We start from the raw sequence: 23,932 nt of genomic DNA, 5'->3' as shown, positions 1-23,932 counted from the left end.
CGAAGCATTCGCATAGTGTACAAAACACTTGAATGCACAAACAATGAAATCTAGAATAAAAGAAATAGAATCTGAAAGAAGAAATAATTAAAACCTGAAACAAAAAGAAAGAATATTAACGCGGTCCTTCCGAAGTCGAAGCAACAACTGGCTCGAGCCTGCACGCGGGCCCCTTATATAGCGGCGGCCGGCCGAAAATCGGCGAAAATTTCCGAACTTTACCGATTTCTTTAAAAGTTACTTTCTCGCTCTAATAACTAATAATTTATTAACTTTTTTTACTTTTATCGTTAATATACGTTGAAAACTATTAGTTACCAACGATTTTAATTTGTTATTAACAATAAATTTATTAATTTATTAGCTTTTTGTAAGTTATGAATATATTCTAACACAAATACGTTGTTTATTTAAGTAGTAACTAATAATTTATTAACTTTTTTGACTTTTATCGTTGACATACGTTACAAACTATTTGTTAGCAACAACTTTAATTTGCTATTGACAATAAATTTATTAATTTATTAGCTTTTTGTAAGTTACGAATACATTTTATCACAAATACGTTGTTTGTTTAAGTAGTAACCAATAATTTACTACCTTTTTTTACCTTTATCGTTAATATACGTTGCAAAACTTTTGTTATTAACAATAAATGTAGTAATTTATTGACTTTTTGCTAATTATAGATACATTTTCACGCAAATACGTTATACATACTAGTAATAGCCTATAATTTAGTAATTTTTCCACTTGTATTGTAAATTTACGATGTGAACAATTTGTTATTAACAATACGTGTATTAATTTATAAACCTTTTCCAAATTATAGGCACATTTTAACATTGATATGATATTTATCATGTAATAACCGATAATTTATTAATATCTTTGACTTTTATCTTTAATATACGTTACAAAGAATTTGTCACTAGCAATATTAATTTGTTATTAACGACAAGTCTAGCAATTTATTAACTTTCTTCAAATTATACATTGCTAATTTTAAACACTTTAACACAAATAAGTTATGTGTACTAGTAATAACCAATAATTTTGTAATTTTTTATTTGTATTATAAATTTACGTTGTGGGCAACTTCTTATTAGCGATAAGTGTAATAATTTATAATCCCTTTTACAAATTGTAGATACATTTTAATGACTCTGATATTTCAGAGTAATAGGAGCGCAGATGCGCGAGAAGATTTGATAATTTACCGATGGTAAATGATAAACCAAGCGACAACAATTAGAGCCATCTATGATTTTAGACTGGAAATTCACGAAAGGTAACGGGAGCGCAAATGCGCGAGAAGATTTGATAATTTTTCCGATGGTAAATGATAAACTAAGCTACAACAATCAGAGCCATCTATGATTTTATCCTGGGAGCTCAAAAAAGGCAATAGGGGTGCAGATACGCGAGCAGATTTGATAATTTACCGATGATAAATGATAAACGAAGTGACAATAATTAGAGCCATCTGTGACTTTAGACTGGAAGTTCAAGAAAGGTAAGAGGAGTGTAAATGCGCGAGAAGATTTGATAATTTTTCCAATAGTAAATGATAAACCAAGCGACAACAATTAGAGCCATCTATGATTTTATCCTGGAAGCTCAAACGCGAGCAGGTTTGATAATTTACCGATGATAAATGATAAACGTAGCGACAACGATTAGTGCCATCTATGACTTTAGACTGGAAGTTCAAGAAAGGTAACAGTAGCGCAGATGAGTGAGAAGGTTTGATAATTTACCGATGATAAATGATAAACGTAGCGACAACGATTAGTGCCATCTATAACTTTAGACTGGAAGTTCAAGAAAGGTAAGAGGAGTGCAAATGCGCGAGGAGGTAGTCAAATAACTCAACGTGTGATAAACGAGGACTGAAAATGAGTAGAAAAAAAAAACAGAGAATCTTCCACAGTGAAGAATTAAAAAATTACTTGAATTTTACAATTAGTTTGTGAATTTTTGTAATTGGATATCAAAGACGAACCCCTAAAGAAATTTATAAAAGAATTAGAGATAAATTTCTACATTTAACATAGCTTAATTTTTCTTAGTCTATATATTACTACATCAGATACTACCCATTGTTTATTTTTGAAGTTGAATAGGAATTTCGAAAATTTACAAGAGAAAGTACGTAGCCTATATTTTGTGCGTAGCTCTTAGCTTGGTATCGTATCCCAAAAATTACTCTTTAGGATACGATACCAATTACCAGGTCTCACCACGAGGAGGTGGCTACGCATCGAGACCCGACATGCGTCCTAGTGGCGCAGCCTGCTGGCGCTACTTGTATCAAAGGTACCCTAATCTAACTTGGAGCGAATTAAGTTAAAATTACTCTACTGGCACTTTATTATATTTCGTGTCTTACAAAAGGGGTTTTGGTTCGGTATACTGAAACTTTACTGTCGCAGGGCTAAGATATTTTCAAGTTCCCATAAAAATTGGGAATGAAATCTGAAACACGCGAGCAAGTTAAAAATCGCGATCGCGCCCGAACGAGTGCGCGATTATTCGAAAGACCGACTACCCTAGGCGATGTACTCCCGTGTACAGAGATAACTTCATACCTCGGCACCCTCCCGATCGGGCCTAGCTCAATTCCAGTCACTGTCGCACTCGCCAAGACTTACACGTGGACCAAGGATAGTCCCTGAATCAATGAAACTTCTAGTGTCAACGCGAGGGCCCTGCTGGGCGGTTGCCGGCCAAGACAGACACTTCCCATCCCAGCCACACGGGGTAGAACTTAATCATCCCTGTGGTCTAACCGTAGATGGTACTAGTCCGTCAGCCAGCATGTGCCCGAGCCCAAGTCGCGTACGACTTAGGCAGCGGACCGCCCCGTCGAGGTCAGAAGACGCACTGATCCGAGGGGGTCACCCTGGAACCCGATGCATGACGAGATTGACAGTGACTGGAAATGAGTGTCGGAGACGAGTCGTGAGGATGACTTACGAAGCATGTACTTATCGAGTACACGAGAGCACGTCGCGTAGGCTAGTCGGTACTTACGAACGATCGCGATTATCGCGAGAACAATTATGTTCTATTTGCTAAACGAGGGGGATAAGAAAATGATAGAGAATATAAAAATTTCGCTCCAAATTAGGTAGCTTACCTTTGTACAGATAGCGCGCACATGATACTTAGTCTATGGATCTATCTTATGATTACTTAAAAGTAAACGCACGCATCGTTCACTGATGTGTCGCAAATGAAGTCTTGAGAAACCTAAAAGCTAAAACAGAATATATTATTGTTAATATAAAGCTGAAAGGAAACGAATTAGTACGAGGAAAGAAAACGAACGAATAGAAACCATGAAGGTTAACCAAGTGGAAAGAGCAACCCATCGATGAGACAGAAACAAACCAACGAAACATTCGAATATTATACGAAATATTCGAATGTTCGAATAAAGATAAATAGAAACGAGAAAATAAAATGTGGAAAAAGAAAAATATTTAAAATCTGAAAAAAAGAAAAATAATTAATACCTGAAAGAAAAATAGATTACACCTGGAAGAGAAAATTATTAACAACCCAAAGACGAGAGATGAACAACTCAAAGATTGAATACAGACAACCCAACGATGAGACATAAAGAAACCAACGACGAAACATTCGAATATTATACGAAATATTCGAATGAAAATAAATAGAAATAGAAAATAATAAAAACCTGTAAAAAGAAAAAATAATTAAAACCTGAAAGAAAATAATAATTAATATCTGAAAAGAAAGAAAAAATTATTTAATGGGGTGGGGTGAGGCTAGGGTGGCTAGCCCCAACCTCACTTCGAATCCCACCCCTCGCGCACAACGAAAATTTAGATGTTACACTTCCGAAGTCGAACCGACAAATGAGTTATGCTCCGTCGCGTCGCTCCTTATATAGCCGTCGATCGGCCGAGTTCCCCCACCCCAAATGAAAATTTTCGAATTCTATAATTATTATTTTTCCCCGTTAATAGCCAATAATTTATTAATTTTTTTACTTTAATTATAAATATACTTTGCGGACAATTTGTTATGAACAATTTTAATTTGTTATTAACAATCAGTGTAATAATTTATAAACTTTTTTGCAAATTATTGGTACATTTTAACACAATCACCTTCCAAGTTCAAGTAATAGCCAATAACTTATTAATTTTATCACTTTTTTTATAAATTTACATTACGAACAATTTGTTATTAACAATATTAATTTGTTGCTAACGATAAATATAATAATTTATAAACTTTATTCATGCTTTTAGAAAATGAATTTCCGCTATGCATTTATATTAAGTATTTCTATCCTTTGAGCAATTTGTTAGTAACAATTTTAATTTGTTATTCACGATAAATTTGATAATTTACAGAAATATCTGAAAATTTAGATGGAAACATATTTGTTGACAACACTTAACGTTCTTACTTTTCACGTAATACTTTATGTTATCCGAAAATCGTTCCTTTTTAAGAAACTTCAGATTTTTCGGAAACCGAGGCTGATAGAGCAATTTCGATTGCGGATTCGTGTTTGGGGAAGTAAATCCTACACGAATTACCCAATATACACTTACTGACAAAAGTTAAGAAACAACGTAATCATTCGGGAATTAATATACCCAAATTACCAAACGATTACGTTATTTCTTAACGTCTGTCAGAAGAGTCTTTCGATTCTATCAGTTGTTTTCATCAAACGCATATATATGCGACCATAGTCCGCAAAGGGTTAACCCGAACTCGTCAGCTTTTAGTTAGCTTCGTGGATTTTTGAAGCGTTTCAAAGATGGCCGACTATTAAATTCGCGAAACAGAATTTGCAAATTTCTAATGGAAGGTTAAAAATCGATCAGGCGTAAGACTAACGTAAGTAGGGAAATTGTTTGCTCGTAGAATGAAAGGAAGACGAGGTATAAGGAGAGGATGCCAAGCTTCAGATTAGAGGGAAACTGCCTGTACAAGTGGGCGAATGGAGGGAATCGATGGCGGTTGTCGTAGTTTTCTAACTACGAAACTTTTCCATGGAACACGAACGCAAATCGATTCCCATTTCTACGCCATCGGACAGGAATAGCAGAGAAAATGGAAGGAATAGGAAAGACCCATGGAGCATCGGCCACGCGTTCTGTCTACCATCTGTTGCGCTCCTTTCCTAATCTTTTTTCGGCATCTCTGCAGCAACTGGAAATACTACCGAACTCTCGAGGATCTCTTTAGCTCTGCTTGAAATTCACCAAGCTTTTCCATTATACGATCCTTCCACGTTATTCGAGATTCTGTATTTGGGACCCATGCATTATCCATTACACCCGAGGATTGTCTTATCTGCACCTGGAATTTATCGTTCCGAGTTAACACCTTCGATACCCGCAGTAGGATTGAAACGTTTCGGTCGTAATGTACATCTGAAACACCGTTGGTTACTTCGATCCTACATAGATTAACCAACAAAATTCAATTTCACTTCGCGAAAGCGAGATATAACTTTGTTACGTCGAATAACATGACGTAGCCAATCGATACAGCCGGTTTACGTTTCGAAATTTGTCGAAAGATTCTTTACTCGACTGCCGCGCGTCTGTTCTAAAAATTATTGCGACATAACCGTCCTCGTCGTCCCATTGGAAACACGGAAACTACTGTAGTATACAGCTCTCTCGCTACCCATCGTAACTACTAGGCAGTGACATGGTAAACAGGTATCCGAAAGCCGAAGCAAGTGCCTGTTGCGATATTGGCGACATCTCTATCCAAGTCTATCCAGGTCTGCCACAACGAAAGAGCGAAAACGGCTGTAGAAGCAAGTAGCCCAGCTCGTGCAAGTCTGTCGGTGGGGAGACAGGGACCTCGAGACGGATGGAAGGTTCGAGAAGCGAGCAATGACGCGGTTTAAGTGCGCTGATCCTCGTGCTCGGTACCTGTATCCCGAAGCCCAACACTCTCGACACCTCGGGAACAGGGGAAGCCTGTCCCGTCGCGTATGTGTACGGCATCGTCCTTTGGCTTGCAGCTGCCTCGTAGCTGCAGCACGTGTTCCTCTTCACCGGGGCAGGTGGTTGGCGTCGTTAAGCAATCGCCTCCCCCTCGACGAAGGCCGAGATTTGAACGTGGCACGGCCGACTAACAGGAACAAGATCTTTACGACGGAGAGGAGCAGCGAGGTTGGACAGAGACGAGGAGCGGTCCAGCACGAGGCAAGGAGGAAGGGAAAAGGTGTCCGGGACCCGCCGAGATGAAAAGGTAGCTGAAGATCACCGGAGATATGTATCGAGCCGGATTATACGGCAGAGTTAGCGATCTTCGCGAAAAATCCGATCATCGATGGGCGAGCGAAGGTGGTTCGATAAAACCAACGGATACCTGGATAGATACCGGATCCTTTTCGTCCAGAGAGTCCACGGGATGTTAGGTTATATGGATTTACTGCCGCTTGTTTGCATTAAACCGACCATCGTAACGCGTTTTTCGTTGAAATCCTATACGCCCGATCGAGACGGAGGTAGGTTGATCGCGGCTGTATCGCGTAATTGGCTACGTAAGCTAGAGGTTTAGGATGGCAGACGATCATACCTTTCCAACTCTGTTCTTATTTCGTTCACGAATCTTCCGGTACTCTCGCGATGGTATATATGTAGACTGGCGAATACTGGTCTTGAGACACTGAAAATTCACGAAAGAACAAGAACGCAATAACACGAACTCAAAACTCTGTTAACCCGTTGCACTCGACGATTCTTTTGGCTAAAGAAGGGTACGAGTTGAAAAATTTTGTGCTATTAAGCTGATGATATTTCTGGAGCAGTAAATAAGAAATCGAATATCAATTAACACGTAGAATTATTTAATTTCGATACCCCGCACACTGTTAGATTATTTTAAATTTGATATATCAATTAATATCGAGCTTCGAAATCTTATCAAATGGCGACTGAAGGGCACCTCTTGAGTGCAAAGGGTTAAAACTCTCTTTCCAACACCAAGAGACACGCTTGTGCTGGTTACAACCAATTTCCAAGGACTCTGTTTTGGTTGTCAAGGACCACGCATTTATGCTTTCCTTAATCTACGCTTCGTCTCCCCGTAGAGGAGTCACGCAACTTAATTTTGTTATATAGAATAACTTTTCGATTTGCTTCTAGATAATATCTATTAGTTTATTTGTTTTTGTTGGCAATAGCCGATTCGCGATTTCTTTTGGCATCCTACATATATGTATGGAGAAATATTCGCGCGAATGCCGAAGCGACGAGGTAGACAAAATGGCGGACCGTCGAAAATCGGACGACTCGGTTCGAGAGTCTTCGGTTTCTCTGAACGACGTCTCATAAATTCCATCGACTTAAACATAGAAAGGGAATAAGAAATAAAAGAAAGGAAGAAAATAAAAAAGCAGAGGAGACTGTAGAATACTCGACTATGTTTCGAGTTGCGCGCCTCTCCCACGTAACATAACGGGTCATCGAGCAGCGCTGTTAGCTCGCGATAACGGAGCGAGTAATAAAGTCGAGAACCTGAATATCGTCTTCACGGAATACCCGACACCTCGACGGAAGACGCCACGGACGAAGGGTAGAAAATAGGGCGCCTGGGTGACTGGGAAAAAGTGCGTCTCGCAGAAAAAGGGTAACAGGGAGGAGCGAAGAGGGGGAAGGGAAGCGGACAAGGACGGGACGAGAAGCAGGTGATACCGGAGATCTGCGTCTCGCTCGTGACCGGTTCCTGGATCATGGATATGCGGTTTACTGTCGCTTAATAAGCTGTAATAAGGACTGCCGGTACCCTCGCCACTCGATATTCCGTACGCGATAAATCTCACCGGCGCGGTCGTAACGCGAATCGCGCAGGGGCGAGCAGCTGGTTCGTGACTCGTTTCGATACCGATGACGCTGTCTGCCGACGTGGCCTCTTCTAACGAGCCTTCCAGAGACCTGTCCTCCCCGGCGTCCAAGCTGTCGCCCTTTGATTTGTCCGTGTCCCGATCGTCGTTGACAGCATAATGCCACCGATCACTACTCCGCGAGTCCGTGGACCACATTCGCTGGGATCACGATCAAGGTGTCGAATCGAAGATTTTGCGGCTATACGCACGCGTTTCCGTATCCTAACACCTGTTTCAACGAATCCACGGTCGATCAGTGTCTCCAGCCGACGAGCACAGTGCAAGTTCTTCGGGGGTCATGGGTTTAGTTGAAACTTTGCAGATTTCTGGATTTCGAAAATGTATCGTTATGTCTTTCAGATATTTACGATTAAAGTTTTATTATCGCCTTAATTACGGATTTATTTCGAATAATTTTCGGCGACATTCGAAAATTTCCAAGCTGGTGGCCCGGGGTACGATCCCGTCTGTAATTAACGCTACTTTTATTTCGTGTTAGTTTCTCGCACATGAAAACGAATAATTTTTAATAAATCGGAAATAAAATTTCTTAACACTAGGTTTACGGACATCTGTATACCTATTTCTAAGGACACCTGTCAAATTCACAGGTAAAGGAAACTACGTGCCTTTTTTTTAACGATTAGTTTAATTTAAAAACAATTATATATTAACAGTTTTGATATAAGTTAATATAATTGGAGCAACTCTTGCGTCAAATTAATGGATTCCGTAAATCTAGTGTTAATAAAAAGATTTATTTTGTACGCTTTCTCGTGCTAGTATATATTTGACATTTTTGAAAATATTCATCAAGTCTGTTTTCCAAAAGACTTGTTAACAAACAGCAGATGTTCCTGTAATAATGCTCCACTTACTCGATGTGCAAGATGTCGATGTGATATATGATGTATATATAAGTACCACTGTCGTAATCAACGATAAATAAGTATCTTTCTTATTACACAATTTTATTTACGATTTATTTAAAATTATATGTTTCCGTGGGCGAAAAATTAATACAAAATGAAAAATATATGGAATAAAAATTAATTATGGAATTTTCGGATGTCGTCGTTAGGTCACAAGGGCACTCGATAAGTATCGGTAACTATTCGAAAGAAATTGATAGTTAAGCATAGATACCTCAAGTATCTAAGTCTCCCTACCTACAAAGTTGGGACTAAATCAATGACCCGTAGAACTTGCACTCTCCTTGCGAGACGCGTACATATACGTGTAACTTAATTAATCTATCGCGTTCCTATCGGTGTCGAGGCACACGGAGTGAGACTAACAAGGGGAAAGTAGGAAGCGGTGTTGAAAAAGCCGGGCAATTTAGAGAAGGAAGTTTCTAATCTTTTGACTCGATTAGCGTCGACACGTGGTCTCGAGAATTGTCCGTGCAATGATACTCTTTCGTGCGAAGATGAAGAATCTCGAAGCTTGGGTCGCAAGCCATGCTCTCGCAAGTCCATCTTTTGCCATCGAGCATCGAGATTGGATGAATGCGCTCTCTCGAGGTAGTCGAAACTTCCAAATCAAAAAGCTTCGCGAATATTATCGAGCGTGCTTCGTACTTGGCCTTCTCGAATCTCTAGATAGAACGCAAAATACTCGACGACCTTGTAAAGGGACCTGGAAAACGTATCCCTTTCGTTATGAGCGATGACTATAGTCACCGACCACAAAAATTGAGTAAAATATTAACCCTTTGCACTCGGCGCGATCTTTTCGTTACAGAAACATAGTAATTCGAAGACTTTCTTCCATAAAGTCGACGATATTTTGAAAACAGTAAAGTGGAAATTAATTGTAAGACGTAGAATTATTTTACCTCGATATTCCACGCGTCATTGGACAATTTTAAATTCGAGATATTAATTAACAACGATTTTGAGAATCTGATTAAATGGCGACTGAGTCGCCTTTCGAGTGCAAAGGGTTAAAACAAGTGCTACTGTTCTTCTTAGCTCTCTTCGCCGAGAATTGCAAGCTCTATTGCGATGATCAGTTTTTCCTTTCCTTTTTCTTCAAAAAATTTGTGTCAAAAGACCGAATGCTAAAAACTGCACGATCGTAATGTTTCCCGACGCCCGCCATAGCGAAAGAGCTAGGGACCAACAGTGAACTTACCCTTTAGATGGCGTTGGTCCCCGTGGACCGACAGTACCAAAGCTAAAAAATAAACGTATTAATTTTAACGATATTTATCGAAACGCTCTAAACAAAAATATGGTTTGGTTTTGCACGTATTACAAAACGCGACGACTTTTTTAGTCAAATTTCTGGCTGTCTTGCGTCCGAATAGCTTTGAATTTTTGTCGTAACATCCCGAACAATATCTTCGGATTTTGTGACCCTCTCCTTCTTTTTTCGTAATTGGTGAACGATTCTTTTTCAATATGCATAGGAATTTCCTCATCCGATTGTCGCGCAAGTGCATCCACCAATTGTCTTCGAAATGACGCGACTGATATTTCTTTCCCCGTTACTTCTTCGAACATCGACGGAGCATTTATAATAGCAGTGTTTAAAAAAGCTCGGAAGCTAACTTTTTATACCGTTTTATAGAAACTAAGTATTCCAGCCGTCTCAAATATCGCCCAAGTGCTCGTCCTTAAGTGCTCGCTCGCTGCGGACTGAACGGAAAGAGCAGCAATATCGGTGCCAGGCTCAACGTGTTAAGTCAGCCGTGAACTTTCGCGAGCAGAGTATATATACTGTCTTCGTGGTTACCCATCGCAAGCGTTTCGAACTTGTTTTACGCTATAAGACTGACAAAATGACTCGAGAGAGACACTTTTGGCGTGGCGGCTCGTAGCGGAAGGGTTATGGAGGATAAACAGACAGGGAAGGTATCAGAGGCTTAACCACTTGTGCTACGACTTAACTTTCGGTTGATGTGCCGTGCTCTACAATATTACACGCGATAAGGTGTTACATTTGTAACGAGTAGATAAGGATTGCTCCATTTTAACGTCAGGCGATGACAACGGTGTATATAAGATCGGGTTCGACTCGAGTGTTTGGCGCGGAAAAGACGAATTATAGCGGCAAATCCTTTTGTAGGAATGTCTGTAGAATGATTGTGAGAGAAAGCGTGTGTATAGAATGACATAGATCTGGCTTTAAATAGGGATGCAAGAGCGCGAGGCATATAGATAGCGTGTAGTCGAGAATAGAGGATTGCGTGTTAGAGTTGAGAAGAATCTAGCGTGATATGTTAATTAAATAAATCTGTTTTATTATTAACACGTTGACTGCTACGTCAGTCCCTAGGGACTGACAGTGAACTCTCCGTTCAGGCGGCGTCAGTCCCTAGGGACTGACAGTAGACTTTTCGTTTGGACGGTGTGGATTCTAGGGACTAACAGCGAATTTTTCGTTTGATCAACATCGGTGCGTAAGACTGGCATTGTCAAGGGTTAAATTATCAATGACAATTAATATATTGTAAAAACTTAATTCCCTCTGCTAAAGTAAATCTTTACACTTCCGTGGTTTTCCCTGACTGATCGTTTCTTGGTGATCGCCTTTTTGCCTTTCTGGCATTCCTCACCTCATTATCTTCTGTTTATAATTTGTATATTTGTGCATTGGTACCATTCTCTCAGTCCAAACGACAAAGTGAAACAAAGTAATCTTCTACTCATACTTTTCAGTATACTTGAGCGCTCGGTATCAAGTGTTCACTCGCTGCCGCCTGAGCGGAAAGTATAGCAAAATCGGCGCCGCACTCAACGTGTTAAAAAAGAAATTCTTTTATCAATTTTTCGCGTAACAACATTGACGCCGCACCGCGTCTGCGAGCTAACTGTTAGCCAACGTGACGGACACGTCGTTTCTGTTTCTGCGACAAATGCCTATCGACGTGGTATACACGTCGCTGGCGGCTTTGGTACAAAAGCGTCTCGACGTGCGTGGCACGTCTTTACAGCGCAAGTAGTTAAACCGGGAAAATTGGAAGTGTAATAAATCTTACTAGTTGGTCGGCGTTGGGTCAGGTCTACCACGCGAGCTCTCGCTTATCGTCAGGGTCGATCGGGGTTTAACGACATAGGGGCTGCGTTCTTGCCGCTCTAAATAGGGGCGGTCCATCCCCTCGTGCGGGTTCCTCGGGATCCTTTCGGTGGCTGAGAGTGAAAGACAGAGAGAGAGTATCCTCGTTCGCTTCTCTCTCAGTCCAAGGACTCGATCCGAGTGGACGTAGCGGGGTAAGAGGGATACAGGAAAGATGGATTTTTCTTCCTTTCTTCTCGCGTCTTCTTTCTTTCTTTGGTAAATCAGATGCAGCCTCGCCTCTCGACGCAGCAGCGTGCAACAGTTGGCGAGAAGGAAACATCTGTCGGTCGTGGCGCATGCGTATCCTTCAGGTAAAACCTGCGCCAACCAGGGATTCTCAAATTGTTCACCAAACTTTTAGGGCTCTTCTCGAAGATCGTCTCTTGATCTCGCTCTCTAGGAACTAACAAGGGGATCCTACGTTCGGGGACATCGCTTTTGGAACACCAGTAGGTATAAGTTATAGTACGTATCTAGTATCGAAAAACCTTGATGGGTTTCTTCATGGTGGACCTTCGTTCTCGAAATATTTTGATTTAAAGTTTTGTATATACTTTGTGAAGGAATTTATTTAACCCTTTGCTCTCGAGAGGCGACTCTTAGTTGCCATTTGATAAAATTTCGAAGCTCGATATTAACTAACCCTTTGCACTCGACGATTTTTTGGCTAGAGAAGTAGAAATTCAAAGATTTTCTACTAAAATACTGACGATACCTTTTTGAGCAGTAAATATAGAATTATTTGATTTCGATCCCTCGCATACTGTTGCATTACATTAAATTTGATATATTAATTAATATCGATCTTCCAAATTTTATGAAATGGTGAATGAAACTCACCCCTCGAGTGCAAAGGGTTAATATATAAAATTCAACCCTTTGCAGTCGGCAGATTTCGGCAGAACAAATTTAGCGTTTTGCAGTTACTTTTCTGTACAGGATTTAAAGTCAATATATGGATATTAAAACGCACAGAATTTGTTGAAATTAATTTACGTTTAATACTAATAATAATTATAATACGTAAAAATACCAGATTTTTAATTTCTCTAATTTCTGCAGTTTTCTGTATTTTTCGACTTGCGAATAGAAATTAAATAATTCTACTTGTTACTTATTATACGGTTTCTTATTTACTGCTTAAAAAAGTATTGTCAGCTTTATAGTAGAAAATTTTTCAACACGTACCCCTCTTTGGCCAAAAAATCGTCGAGCCCAAAGGGTTAATCTACCACGCTTATAGTTATAGAATAATATAAACCTAAGAACTATCTTATATTCGAATGCGTATTTGCCTATGTATAGAAAGGCACGAACACTATACAGCTTTTACCTACACTTCCACTGCTGAAGAATGTTAACCCTTTGCACTCGGCAATTTTTTCGTCACAGGGAAATAGTAATTCGAAGATCTTCTATCATAAAGTCAACGATATTTTTAAAACGGTAAATCAGAAATCGGTAATATGCAAATTAAGACGTGGAATTATTTTACTTCGATATTCCACGCATCGTTGGGTAATTTTAAATTTGACGTATTAATTAACATCCATCTTTAGAATTTAATTAAATGCCAGCTGAGAGGCTCCTCTCGAGTGCGAAGGGTTAAATAATTCCATTACAAGGTATATACAAAATTTGTAATCAAAATATTTCGAACACGAAGACCCACCATGAAGAAACTCATTAAGATTTTTAAATACTAGGTATGTACTATTAGGTCTACCGGGAAGTTCTGTTCAATAATGTCACCTGAAGTTTTGTCGAATTCACTATACTTTCCAGACTTAATACCTAATTCGATTACCATCTGTTTCTTTCCCTCCAAAATTTGTTGAAGAGAAAAAGTTTGGAAAATGGAGCAGGTGTCAAGCAAACACTGCTCGAATTCTTTGCCTCTAAAAGTGAGGCCTTTGATGAAAATGGAATTCACAAATTTCCATCATCTTGGGAAGTGGTCATAAGTAACGATGAAAATGACATTGTTAGATAAATATAAATAAATTTGTTGAAAATGTATTATTTTCTTTTACTCCAGAAACGGACAGAACTTTTCGGTGGACTTAATATAATTTATACCTACTACTGTTCCAAAACCGGTCCACGAACATCCCCTTGCAAGCTACGGTTTGCCAAGTACGGATCGTAATTTCGTAGGCTTTCGTGACTCGATCGATCTGGGCAGAGTTGGCGAATGAAGCCTTGAAATCGAAATTACGCGTTGCGTAAGACGCATAATCGGAGCGAGAAGAATGGATTTCGCGGAAGAAAGGCAACGAACAAAGGAGGCAACGTTTCCCGATAACGCAACGAAGATTTCATAGATCCTTTGAAACCTAGTCGAATCATTCCCGCGTACTCGTCTCGGGCCTCGAGATTACGAGTGGTAACAATCGTTGGCGTAACAACCGAGCGCAATAGCGCCAACGACTGGCAATCGTCGGGACAGAAGAAGTCGCAATTAGCGGTATAATTAAGAGAGAACAATCGCGGTTCCGTTTTAATAGCTGAACATCTCGTTAGGAACGAACGCCGCGTGTTTCGACGGTCACGTAATTGCTCGAAGCTTTTCCGGTCGCCTTTCCCGGGCGATATTTTCATTTCAGAGAAGTAGGTGACTGGTTCCACGACTGGTGGTAGCTCCTGTTTGATTTTCCCCACGGTCGAAGCGAGCAATTTTAGAAACAGCGACCATTTAGAACCGGATGCTTGGTCCTCGGGCAATTCGATCTTTACGGTCCCAATGAACCCGTGCTGCCTCGATAGAGAGTCTCAACTGCTTTCCGTGATTGTCGAATATTGCGTTTAGTCGTTTCTGGTCATTCGGTTACTCCGCTGAGCATTTTCTCCTCGAAGAAGCGAGTGAAAAATCACGTCGGTGGTGTAAGGAGAAGATTGCAGGTGTAAGGAGATGAGAAAAGAGTGCTGGGTTCTAATGAATCTAACTCTAGGTAGCCGATTTGACTTTATTCTGTTTGATCAACTATAGACACACACGCTGTTGTCTCTCGTGTGAGGCGAAAGATGACATACCTCTATGACACGGCGCATAACATCACCCCGAATTCACTGATGATTGAAATTCGACAGCAGCTCTTGAATAATCAATGCATAGATCAATTATGGCTAAAGATATTTACAACTGACACTACGGTTCTGAGAACAGCCATCAACACAGAACTGAATCCGTTGCACTGATCCACTCACTGATGATTTAAATTCTATAGCAATTCTAAAATGATTAATGGGTAGATCAACTATCGCTTCCAATATTGACAATTGACAATACAGTACTGAGTGTAGCCGTCTACACAGTACTATATCCATTGGATTAAGCTATTCACCCATAATCAAAATACTATAATGATCAAAGAATAATGAATTATAGCTGGAAACACATTTGACAATAAGGTACTGAGTTTAGCCATCAACACAGTTCTACAGTCCTTGTAATAACCTATTCTCTGATCATATAAATCATATTGCAATGAATCCCCTGAAACACTTAGATTTGACAATAAGGTACTGAGTTTAGCCATCAACACAGTTCTACAGTCCTTGTAATAACCTATTCTCTGATCATATAAATCATATTGCAATGAATCCCCTGAAACACTTAGATTTGACAATAAGGTACTGAGTTTAGCCATCAACACAGTTCTACAGTCCTTGTAATAACCTATTCTCTGATCATATAAATCATATTGCAATGAATCCCCTGAAACACTTAGATTTGACAATAAGGTACTGAGTTTAGCCATCAACACAGTTCTACAGTCCTTGTAATAACCTATTCTCTGATCATATAAATCATATTGCAATGAATCCCCTGAAACGAAATAAAGTCTAATTTATTACCGAACGTACTCTTTGGCAGTTTCCTTCGCGAAGGCTAATTCCTACGGGATAACCTTTCAACCATCTCTCAAGAATCGCTCATTCTAAGCCTTTTAAGTCACCAAGTATTGTTTTCTGAGCTTCTTTGTGCGCATTGCGCTGCTCTACCGTCCTTCCTGGTCCTCGTGGGATATGGCGGCAGGTGTTAGATGCGAATTTATATATTTCTTACCAATGAAACGGACATGGTCCAACCAGTGGGGAAGTCAACCCGCGCTTGACCCTATGTAGGCCCGGACAGGAACCCGATATTGGCGTGTTACTCTTGGGCCACTTCGGGTCTGGCTTGGATATGAGATCCAACCGATGGTCTCCATGGCCTGTTACCTTCTACGTCACCAGTCTCGTGACACTCGCATAAGACTTCCCGGTTCGAGCTGCTCCTCGAGCTGCCCTTTTAACCCTTTCGCTTCGACAGTTCAGTCCGCCGAAGTACCGTCACTGAACGGAAACGTGCGTCAGAAATACGCACAGTGTGTGTGGTTTCCGTGTATTTTGGACGTTTTTCTAAGTCTTGAATAACAACTGTGCTGGATAAAACAATCGTATGCACTTGTATACGCATCGTTTGGATGCTAAATATATGGGGTGCCCGTGCTCAGGAGTCATCGTGTGGACGCCGTCTATATGTTTTCAAAAAGTGCAGTTAATCGATTTATGCAGTGAATGGCTCGTATATATGTAGTCTCTCTTCAGCCACCAAGGATATTTCGATTTCAACATACTGTGCATACATATCTTTGTGTTTATGCTGCAGATGCAGTGTAATTATATGTAATGTCCCATCTAATCGCTGTTTCTTGTCGCTGGATGATGTCCTGTTTTTGACGTTATACACAAGTCCCCAACCAGCTTAAGCAAAAGTTCTTCTCTAAATTTGTTGTGGGAAATCTTATTGTTTGAAATAACAGTTAGGTGCTTTGTACTAAATAAAAGCATTGACAATGGACGCTTCTAATCCCCAGAAAAAGAGTTTTCTCTTGTCCTAAACACTGTGTCTAGTGTTCTGGACATAGGACAGCAACGGGTTAAAGGCTTTGGAGAATTCTTTAACGCTTATCGGCCATTGTTATTTATTATATTTATCGGTATGATGTTTTCCACGGCTACTCATCGGCCCTCACCATAGTCACGGACGACGGGACACGACCCTTGCCAACGCTCAGCCTAACTTGTCTTACAATGGAAAATTAGAGGTTTTTGGGAAACCTCAATTCCATTCCAGCGAAGACCAATTTTACACTCGAATGAGGAAGAAGCTCTCAGTTTATCTGGATTGTCGGAATATTTAATGCAATAACGAGATTTAGCAAAAAAGGACCCATACACTTACGGATTTCTCTTTCACAAGCGTTCTCGATTGTATTCGATCATCTCGTCTTTCGTTGTACGATAGGTTAACTTTCCCTCGTTTTTCTCTTTAAAGACTCGTGTCTCGAACCGATCCGTATCGCATTTTCGATTAATCGCCGCTCTCGATCGTTCCATCAAAGGGTACAGCGGATGCTGTGAAAATGAAATTTTTCGAAATTGGTCGAAAGCTCGTGACAATTTTGGGTCAGTTCATTGGTCATTAGCGGGTCAATCGCGCTATTCTTTTCTCTTCTTTTCCCTGGTGAAAACAAACAGAAATTCGCTGTTAACCCTTCGCATTCGAGAGGCGCCTCTCAGTCGCCATTTAATCAAATTCTAAAGGTGGATGTTAATTAGTATATCAAATTTAAAATTACCCAACGATGCGTGGACTGTCGAAGTAAAATAATTCTTAATTTGCATATTACCGATTTCTTATTTACCTTTTTAAAACTATCGTCGACTTTATGACAGAAAGTCTTGGAATTACTATATTTCTGTAACGAAAAACTCGGCGAGTGCAAAGGGTTAATTAAAATGGGACGCCCGTTTGGTTGCCGGTGGCAGTCCGAGTGAAATTCGATTAACTCTTGAAACGCGAGTTACGACGATCTCGGCTGGATCCACGCCGAGAAGCCAAGATGGCCGCGGCGTTTCTTCGCCACGGGGTCGCGCGGTGAGTCACGCGAAAATTGCATATCCGCTCGGTTGCGGAGGGTGCGCGATACACCCTCGTGTGCCGCGTTAGCCAGGCGTCGTTTGTTATTATTACTCTGATTCTGATGCAAATTCATCGGTCACTCGGCTGTTTTATTAGTCACGGAGCGTGGTGAGCGATGGCGGTGGTCAACCCGTTGCGACTTTGCAGCGCGTTACAATGGGCGAGAGGCGAAAAAATTGGCAAACAGCGATGAAATACGAGCAGACGAAAGAATAATCGAGCGTTATTCGGCTGGAGGGTACCGGGCCCTGGTTGGCTGGTACCGAGTTACACGCTGGTACCACGGTGCCAGGGTGGCTGCTTTCGTTAATTTACGACACCTTCGGGCTCTCGAATTTCGCTTGATCGCTTTCGTTGCGAAAGTTGGGAAGCAAACGCTCGTATTTTTTGCATTGTAATAGAAGCGATATCGGATACCGTGGAATATTAGTCTCGCAGTGTGAGTCTCTCGCCGGTCGTTACCGCGTCTAAATGTACCTTTTTGCCGGCTGCCGGGCAGCCGACACGAGAGTAGAAATCTTCGCGATTCCTTGGATCCGTGGAGAAACCGATAGTTTACGTAAAAATCAGGAAAGAAAGGTAACGATGGAACTCGTGATTATCGTTACATCATTCCTACGCCGGGTTTTCCCTTCGCGTTGCCATCCTGCTGTGGAAGCTCTCATCGTCGCGTCGTTTGATCGAGAGATGCTGGGCAATTACGAGTTTCGAGCCGGCTGGTCGAATCGTTGCAACGTGATTCCAGGGAATAATAATTCGAACGCGATTATCCCGACGTCTTCGACAGCGAGCACTTCCGAGGGGAACGTCCTTGCCCCTGGATTCGTGACAGAAAGCCCTCGATGCTTTTGATCAATGAACACCGATCACGGGTAGGAAGCAGGAAAATAATACGTTTCCATCGGGCCGAGAAGCGACGGGCTTCGAGAGCTCGTCGAAACCGCAGATATTCACGCATGAAAAAGGCCTTCGAACGTGAAATTAATAGCGATATTCAGCCGAGTTACGCAACCTGACAGATGTCGCAGGTATACCTTGTATATCGGTTGACCTACATCCATCCGGAATAATTTTGCGCGCGGCTAATTTCCAGAAAAAAATTCCTCTTTGAACTCGTAATGAAGAAAAGAAAGAAAAGAAAAAGCGCAAAGAAAAATAGTTTCTTATTGTCAGGGATGGAGAAGAGAGGGCTGGGTTATATAAATCTGTTACTCGATGGCCGATTGTACTTTACTCCGTTTTATACAATATTCTTTCATTTCTACCACGCCTCCGAGCAGCCCTTTTAATTGAAAATTTATAAACATGAAAATCGATAAAATTAAAATAAGTCCTAATAAATCTTTAATTGCAAAATATGGCTGAAATGGAACTTTATAAATATCTCTATTTATACCAGTTGGATTAGATAACTCTTCGGTGCACGCTGGGATTAAAACTGTCCCACATTTTTGGTCCCACCTGAAAATATCGCAAAAACCTGCATGCGCATAGGTTTATATTACGTCTTATTTACGTGAAGCAGTTGGTAATACCATCGACGACTATTATAAATTTATTTACTCCTGTTTACAACATTCAACGTGCCACTACAGGTTCATAGATCGTTGCAAGCTGAAGATTTATCGCGGCAATCTTTGTTTCCTGATTTTACACGAAAAATCGTAAAAGTGAGTTAATTTTTATAAAAATGAGTTCCGTACCAATTTTGTTTCATTTAAAACGTAATGAAATTTCTGTGCAACACGGGTTACAGGTTCATAGATCGTTGCAAGCTGAAGATTTATCGCGGCAATCTTTGTTTCCTGATTTTACGCGAAAAATCGTAAAAGTGAGTTAATTTTTATAAAAATTAGTTCCGTACCAATTTTGTTTCATTTAAAACGTAATGAAATTTCTATGCAACACGGGTCTATTTTATTATCCGAAATCCTATGCCGCAAAGAATTAACGGTGGGTCTTCTTTGTCAATCCGCTGAGAAGATGAAGGAATATCGTCGTCACTCGCAGCTTTATCGGTAACCGGAACTCGCATACTTTGACATTACGGGAAAAAATAAGGAAATAAAATAATTTGCTCGATATATTCGACAAAGACACAGAACTGGATCTAACGGGAGAGCGAAGGAGAAACAATACGATCCGAATGATCGTTACGCTGTAAGCTGCAGAGACGCTGAAAAATTGGCGAACGCGATGGTATCGTTGACGTTGCCACAATAGATCCTTGGAATACGAAAGAACGATTCTGAAATTCAAGAGCGCGAACTGGGTCACCCGGATCGCGATACTTCCTCGTCTTTTTCTTCTTTTTTTCTCTTCAGTATCGTTTAGAACGCGCAACGAGTCCTTCGAGGTTATCCCACTCATAGGCGTGCCTCCTGCGAACCGTTCCGTTGTGTAACGAGGTGTTTCCCAGAGGAAGTGGAACGAGCCGCATTGTCTGCCCCGGAGAAAGAAGGAACTTTGAACTTGGCTAAGATCCGCGATAACAAAGACCGATGACTGTGTTTCTGCGACGACGTTAATTAAACGATCATTTCAGACGTCAAACGAACGAAATTGCTCCATCTAATTGCGTGGCAAACGCCATTGTTTCATCTCGCCTTCCTCCTTTATTCCTCTTCATCCCAGGCTCGGTTTTCTTCAAATTTGCTCCCATCTTCGAGACGATTTAAAAATTTCCTTGCTCTTCGCATTATCGTTGGTTATTTCGTTATTAATCGCGTTATTAATCTCGTTTCTTCGTCATCAACTGGTCTCTCAAAGAGGTTAGTTGACGCCAAAATTGGCTGCCAAGTAACCAATAGTCTGCGCAGTCTGAAACCGACAAACTGAAAAGCAAAGTATTACGTAATGATACAACGAACGACAGTGGAATAATCAAAGTCATTTTTATCGACATCGTTGTTATCGAAGAACCGTTCTAAAATACGAATTATGCCAGCGAGAATGCGGGAAATCGGTACGAAAGTTGTTACTAGTCGACCAGTATCACGTTCGCCGATAAATCGTGCTACTCTATTGCCTGGGAACATGACAACTTACCGAGCAACGACACGGCTTTCCGATAAACAATTATTTACAGTCTATAAATCAAGTTCTCGGTACCGATACTCCTCTGACCCTCGTTAAACAGGCAAGAATTTTCTCGCCACGGGACCAAATGGTCAACCGAACGCAGCTAATCGATGGTAATCGAAAAGCGAAAATATCGGTAATGGATAGATAATAGAAACGTGGGAAACAAGAGACAAGAAAATTACGAAACTACCTATATTTAAGCTACCTATATTGAAATAAATTTCTAAAATACACGGAATAGGGTCGAAAAGGAAGGAGGAAGATCCCTAAAGCCCATAGACGGCTGCCGAAAAAAGGTAGCGGAATAACAAAGACGTATGGAAAGGTAGGACGGGCTGGATCCTGTTGGCAAGAACGAAAAGGAGAGGATTTTGAGAAACACTGCGTATCTGTGCCGAGCGCCACGCGACCAGGTCGTCCGGTCGGGCTGGGTGCCGGGTGTTGTTGAAATCAACGTGGTGGGGTTCCTTCGACGACCACAACCGGAGCCTTATGCCTTCAGTCGACTCTCGGCTCTCACTGCGACTCGAGCTGGCTGAGATTCCATTAATTAACCATCCAGCGATTCGCAAGGGTGGCTGTACACAACAGGTGAACGCATCGGCGCGTGTACGCGATCGAGATCCGATTAATCGTGAAGAAAATCGGTCGTGAGAAAAAGAAGATCGGCAGAGTCCGAGCCTGATAGAGCGAAGTCGATCGCGAACGGATCGTGCAAACATCATCCAGGGACCGTTTTCGGAGAGCAGAGGTGATCCGCTAGATCGACGGAGGATTAGGAATTGGTGGAAGATCGAGAAGGATCCAGTGTCCGTACGTTCACCGCGACAAAGGGTACTATTTTAAAACCGTGAACCCGTTCCCCGTGAACCCCGTCGAGCCAGACTCCCGAGCGATCGTCACGGTCGATCCGGAGATCGATCCGCGACCAGTTCCTTTTACCGGTCGATCACCTCGATCCAGCGTCAGAGTCGCTCGTGGAGCGGGACGTGCACGTCGCGTACGCGTCGTTAGCTGTTAATTAGTACGTGGGTGCCGTGATAGAGTAGCGGAGAGGAGGCCGAGCCGAGCGATCGTCAGGGTAGAGGTGAAGGCGCGCAACGGTGGAGGTCGAAAGAGAGTGAGAGAGAGAGAAGGAGAGAGGAAAAGAGAAGAAAAAAAGGGAGAAGAAGGAGAGAAGGTGGCCGAAGCAAAGAGATGCCGAAAGCAGCAGAGGGAGCAGGATTTAGAGGAGCAGAAGAGAGGATCGAGAAATAAAAGAGGCGAGAAGAAGAGGGTTGGTTAAGCGAGTGGAGCCGGAGGAGACAGTTAAATAGATGCAGGAATCCGTTCGCGGCGCCATGCTGCTGTAGCAGCGAGAAAAAATATTCGGTTTCCCGTGCCACTCTGTGTGCCCGTGTCCGTGTGGATGGAACGTAGGAATCCCAGGAGCGTATCAGTCAGCGCGTTTGCAACCGGTTAAAGGGACGTGAATTCGCTCGAGGACCAGTTCGCGACAGAGGCATTAACCTGTCGGGACAGTTAGAGGGAACGGTGAACGACGTGTTTCGTGAACATTCGCGGCCGAGGAAGCAGGCGATAGGGGCGAGCTTTCGGTGACACATGGTCGCATAAATCGCCAGGCAATTTGGCCGTTTATCCGGGGCTAGATCGATGATCCTAGCCCAGTGAGACTATCGCATTTTCAAACGACGAGCGAACATCGGGCAAGCATGTTGTGCGGCACGTTCAAGAAGAAGAGGAGGCATTCTGGGGACGAGTATCGACTGGTCAGATCGAACACGATGCCCAGGATCCTGTCAATGAAGGAGGGCAGCCTGGTCACGGTCCGGAGAACAAAGTCCTCGAGGGTGGCGGCTCGATCCTCGCATCTCAGGGATCTTCTGCACATGGTAAGCCATAAACGCGCGCGATCTCGCGTCGCGATTCGCTACTCGACGTGGCTACGTGGCGACGACGTGACTCGCGATATTTCCTATCGTCATAAAATCGACCTCGGAGCTCCGGCGAAGGACTCGCCGGTAGAGGGAAGAAATATGGCCGCACGCTCTCTTGTCTTTTACGGTGTTCCGGTTTATCCTGATATCCTGCTCGCTCGTCGCTGTGATCGAGCATGTCGGCAGGAAAGGATCGAAAGGTCGTCTGGGCGCAGAACTCGTTATGCGATTTACTATAGTTCTCGATTTATGCATCGTGCATCCGTTGCGCGGAAGGACATGTCCTTTGTCAAAGTTTCCCCTATATTTTTCCTTTTTCCCTTTTTTCCAGCGGATCGAGGATGTCAAGGTTGCGTAGGTTAGAATTGACAGTTTCGCGCGAGCATAGAAAATGGCGGATCGTTGTTGGAACCCCGTCCAAATGGAGGGTTCAGGTGCGCTTTATGGACTCGCGTTAATCGTAGAAACATCGCGGTACCTCTTTCGCGATACCACCGTTTCCAAGGCAGCTGTTTGAACACGGACAAACGATTTGGACCGTGTAACAGCTGCTGCTCGCGGGACGATTAGATAAATTCGGTGAAATCATCACCTACAGACGTCTACACGCGTTTCTCTCGTAATCGTGCTTTGCTTCGCGCGAGCAATCTTCTCGAATAACGGTGAGCCGAAACGATGAATTGCCTATAAAAATTCGTTTCTTCATCGCGTCGTGATTTTTCCAAGCTATAAACGGGCAACTAATTTTCCAACGAGATATTTGATATATATGGAATCCTCGGCAGACGTTGACCTAAGGTCCCAGTGGTAATCTGATTTAAAATAATTTTCAGATTAAATTATAACGAGTCTCCAGCCTCAAGGACGCTATATACAGGGTGTCTCTTCTTTTCTTTCGACCATATTGTGTTACGAGAAAAATATTTTCACGAAGGTTTAGTAGAAAGGTAGTATCATGAAAAGCGGAGAGTGATA

The 23,932-nt window shown here is 41.9% G+C and overlaps 1 protein-coding gene across 3 annotated transcripts in view; it reads left to right on the top strand.

Annotated features, from left to right (window-relative positions):
• Positions 1–23,932, top strand: part of LOC108555816 (amyloid beta A4 precursor protein-binding family B member 1-interacting protein) — a 179,671-nt gene that overhangs the window by 18,261 nt on the left and 137,478 nt on the right. For 2 of the 3 annotated variants that reach the window (XM_017911639.1, XM_017911638.1), the window contains exon 1: positions 22,733–22,912. The exons of the other annotated variant lie outside the window; for it this stretch is intronic. In XM_017911639.1, coding sequence (XP_017767128.1) covers positions 22,733–22,912 — 180 coding nt within the window. Of the gene's footprint in view, positions 1–22,732; positions 22,913–23,932 lie in introns of those variants that run through there. 3 annotated transcript variants of the gene reach the window in all.

This window comes from Eufriesea mexicana, unplaced genomic scaffold, assembly GCF_001483705.2.
Source record: "Eufriesea mexicana isolate 0111107269 unplaced genomic scaffold, ASM148370v2 scaffold302, whole genome shotgun sequence".
NCBI lineage: Eukaryota > Metazoa > Arthropoda > Insecta > Hymenoptera > Apidae > Eufriesea > Eufriesea mexicana.
The sequence above is the reverse complement of the archived record's forward strand: the minus strand, read 5'-3'. Positions and strand labels throughout refer to the sequence as shown.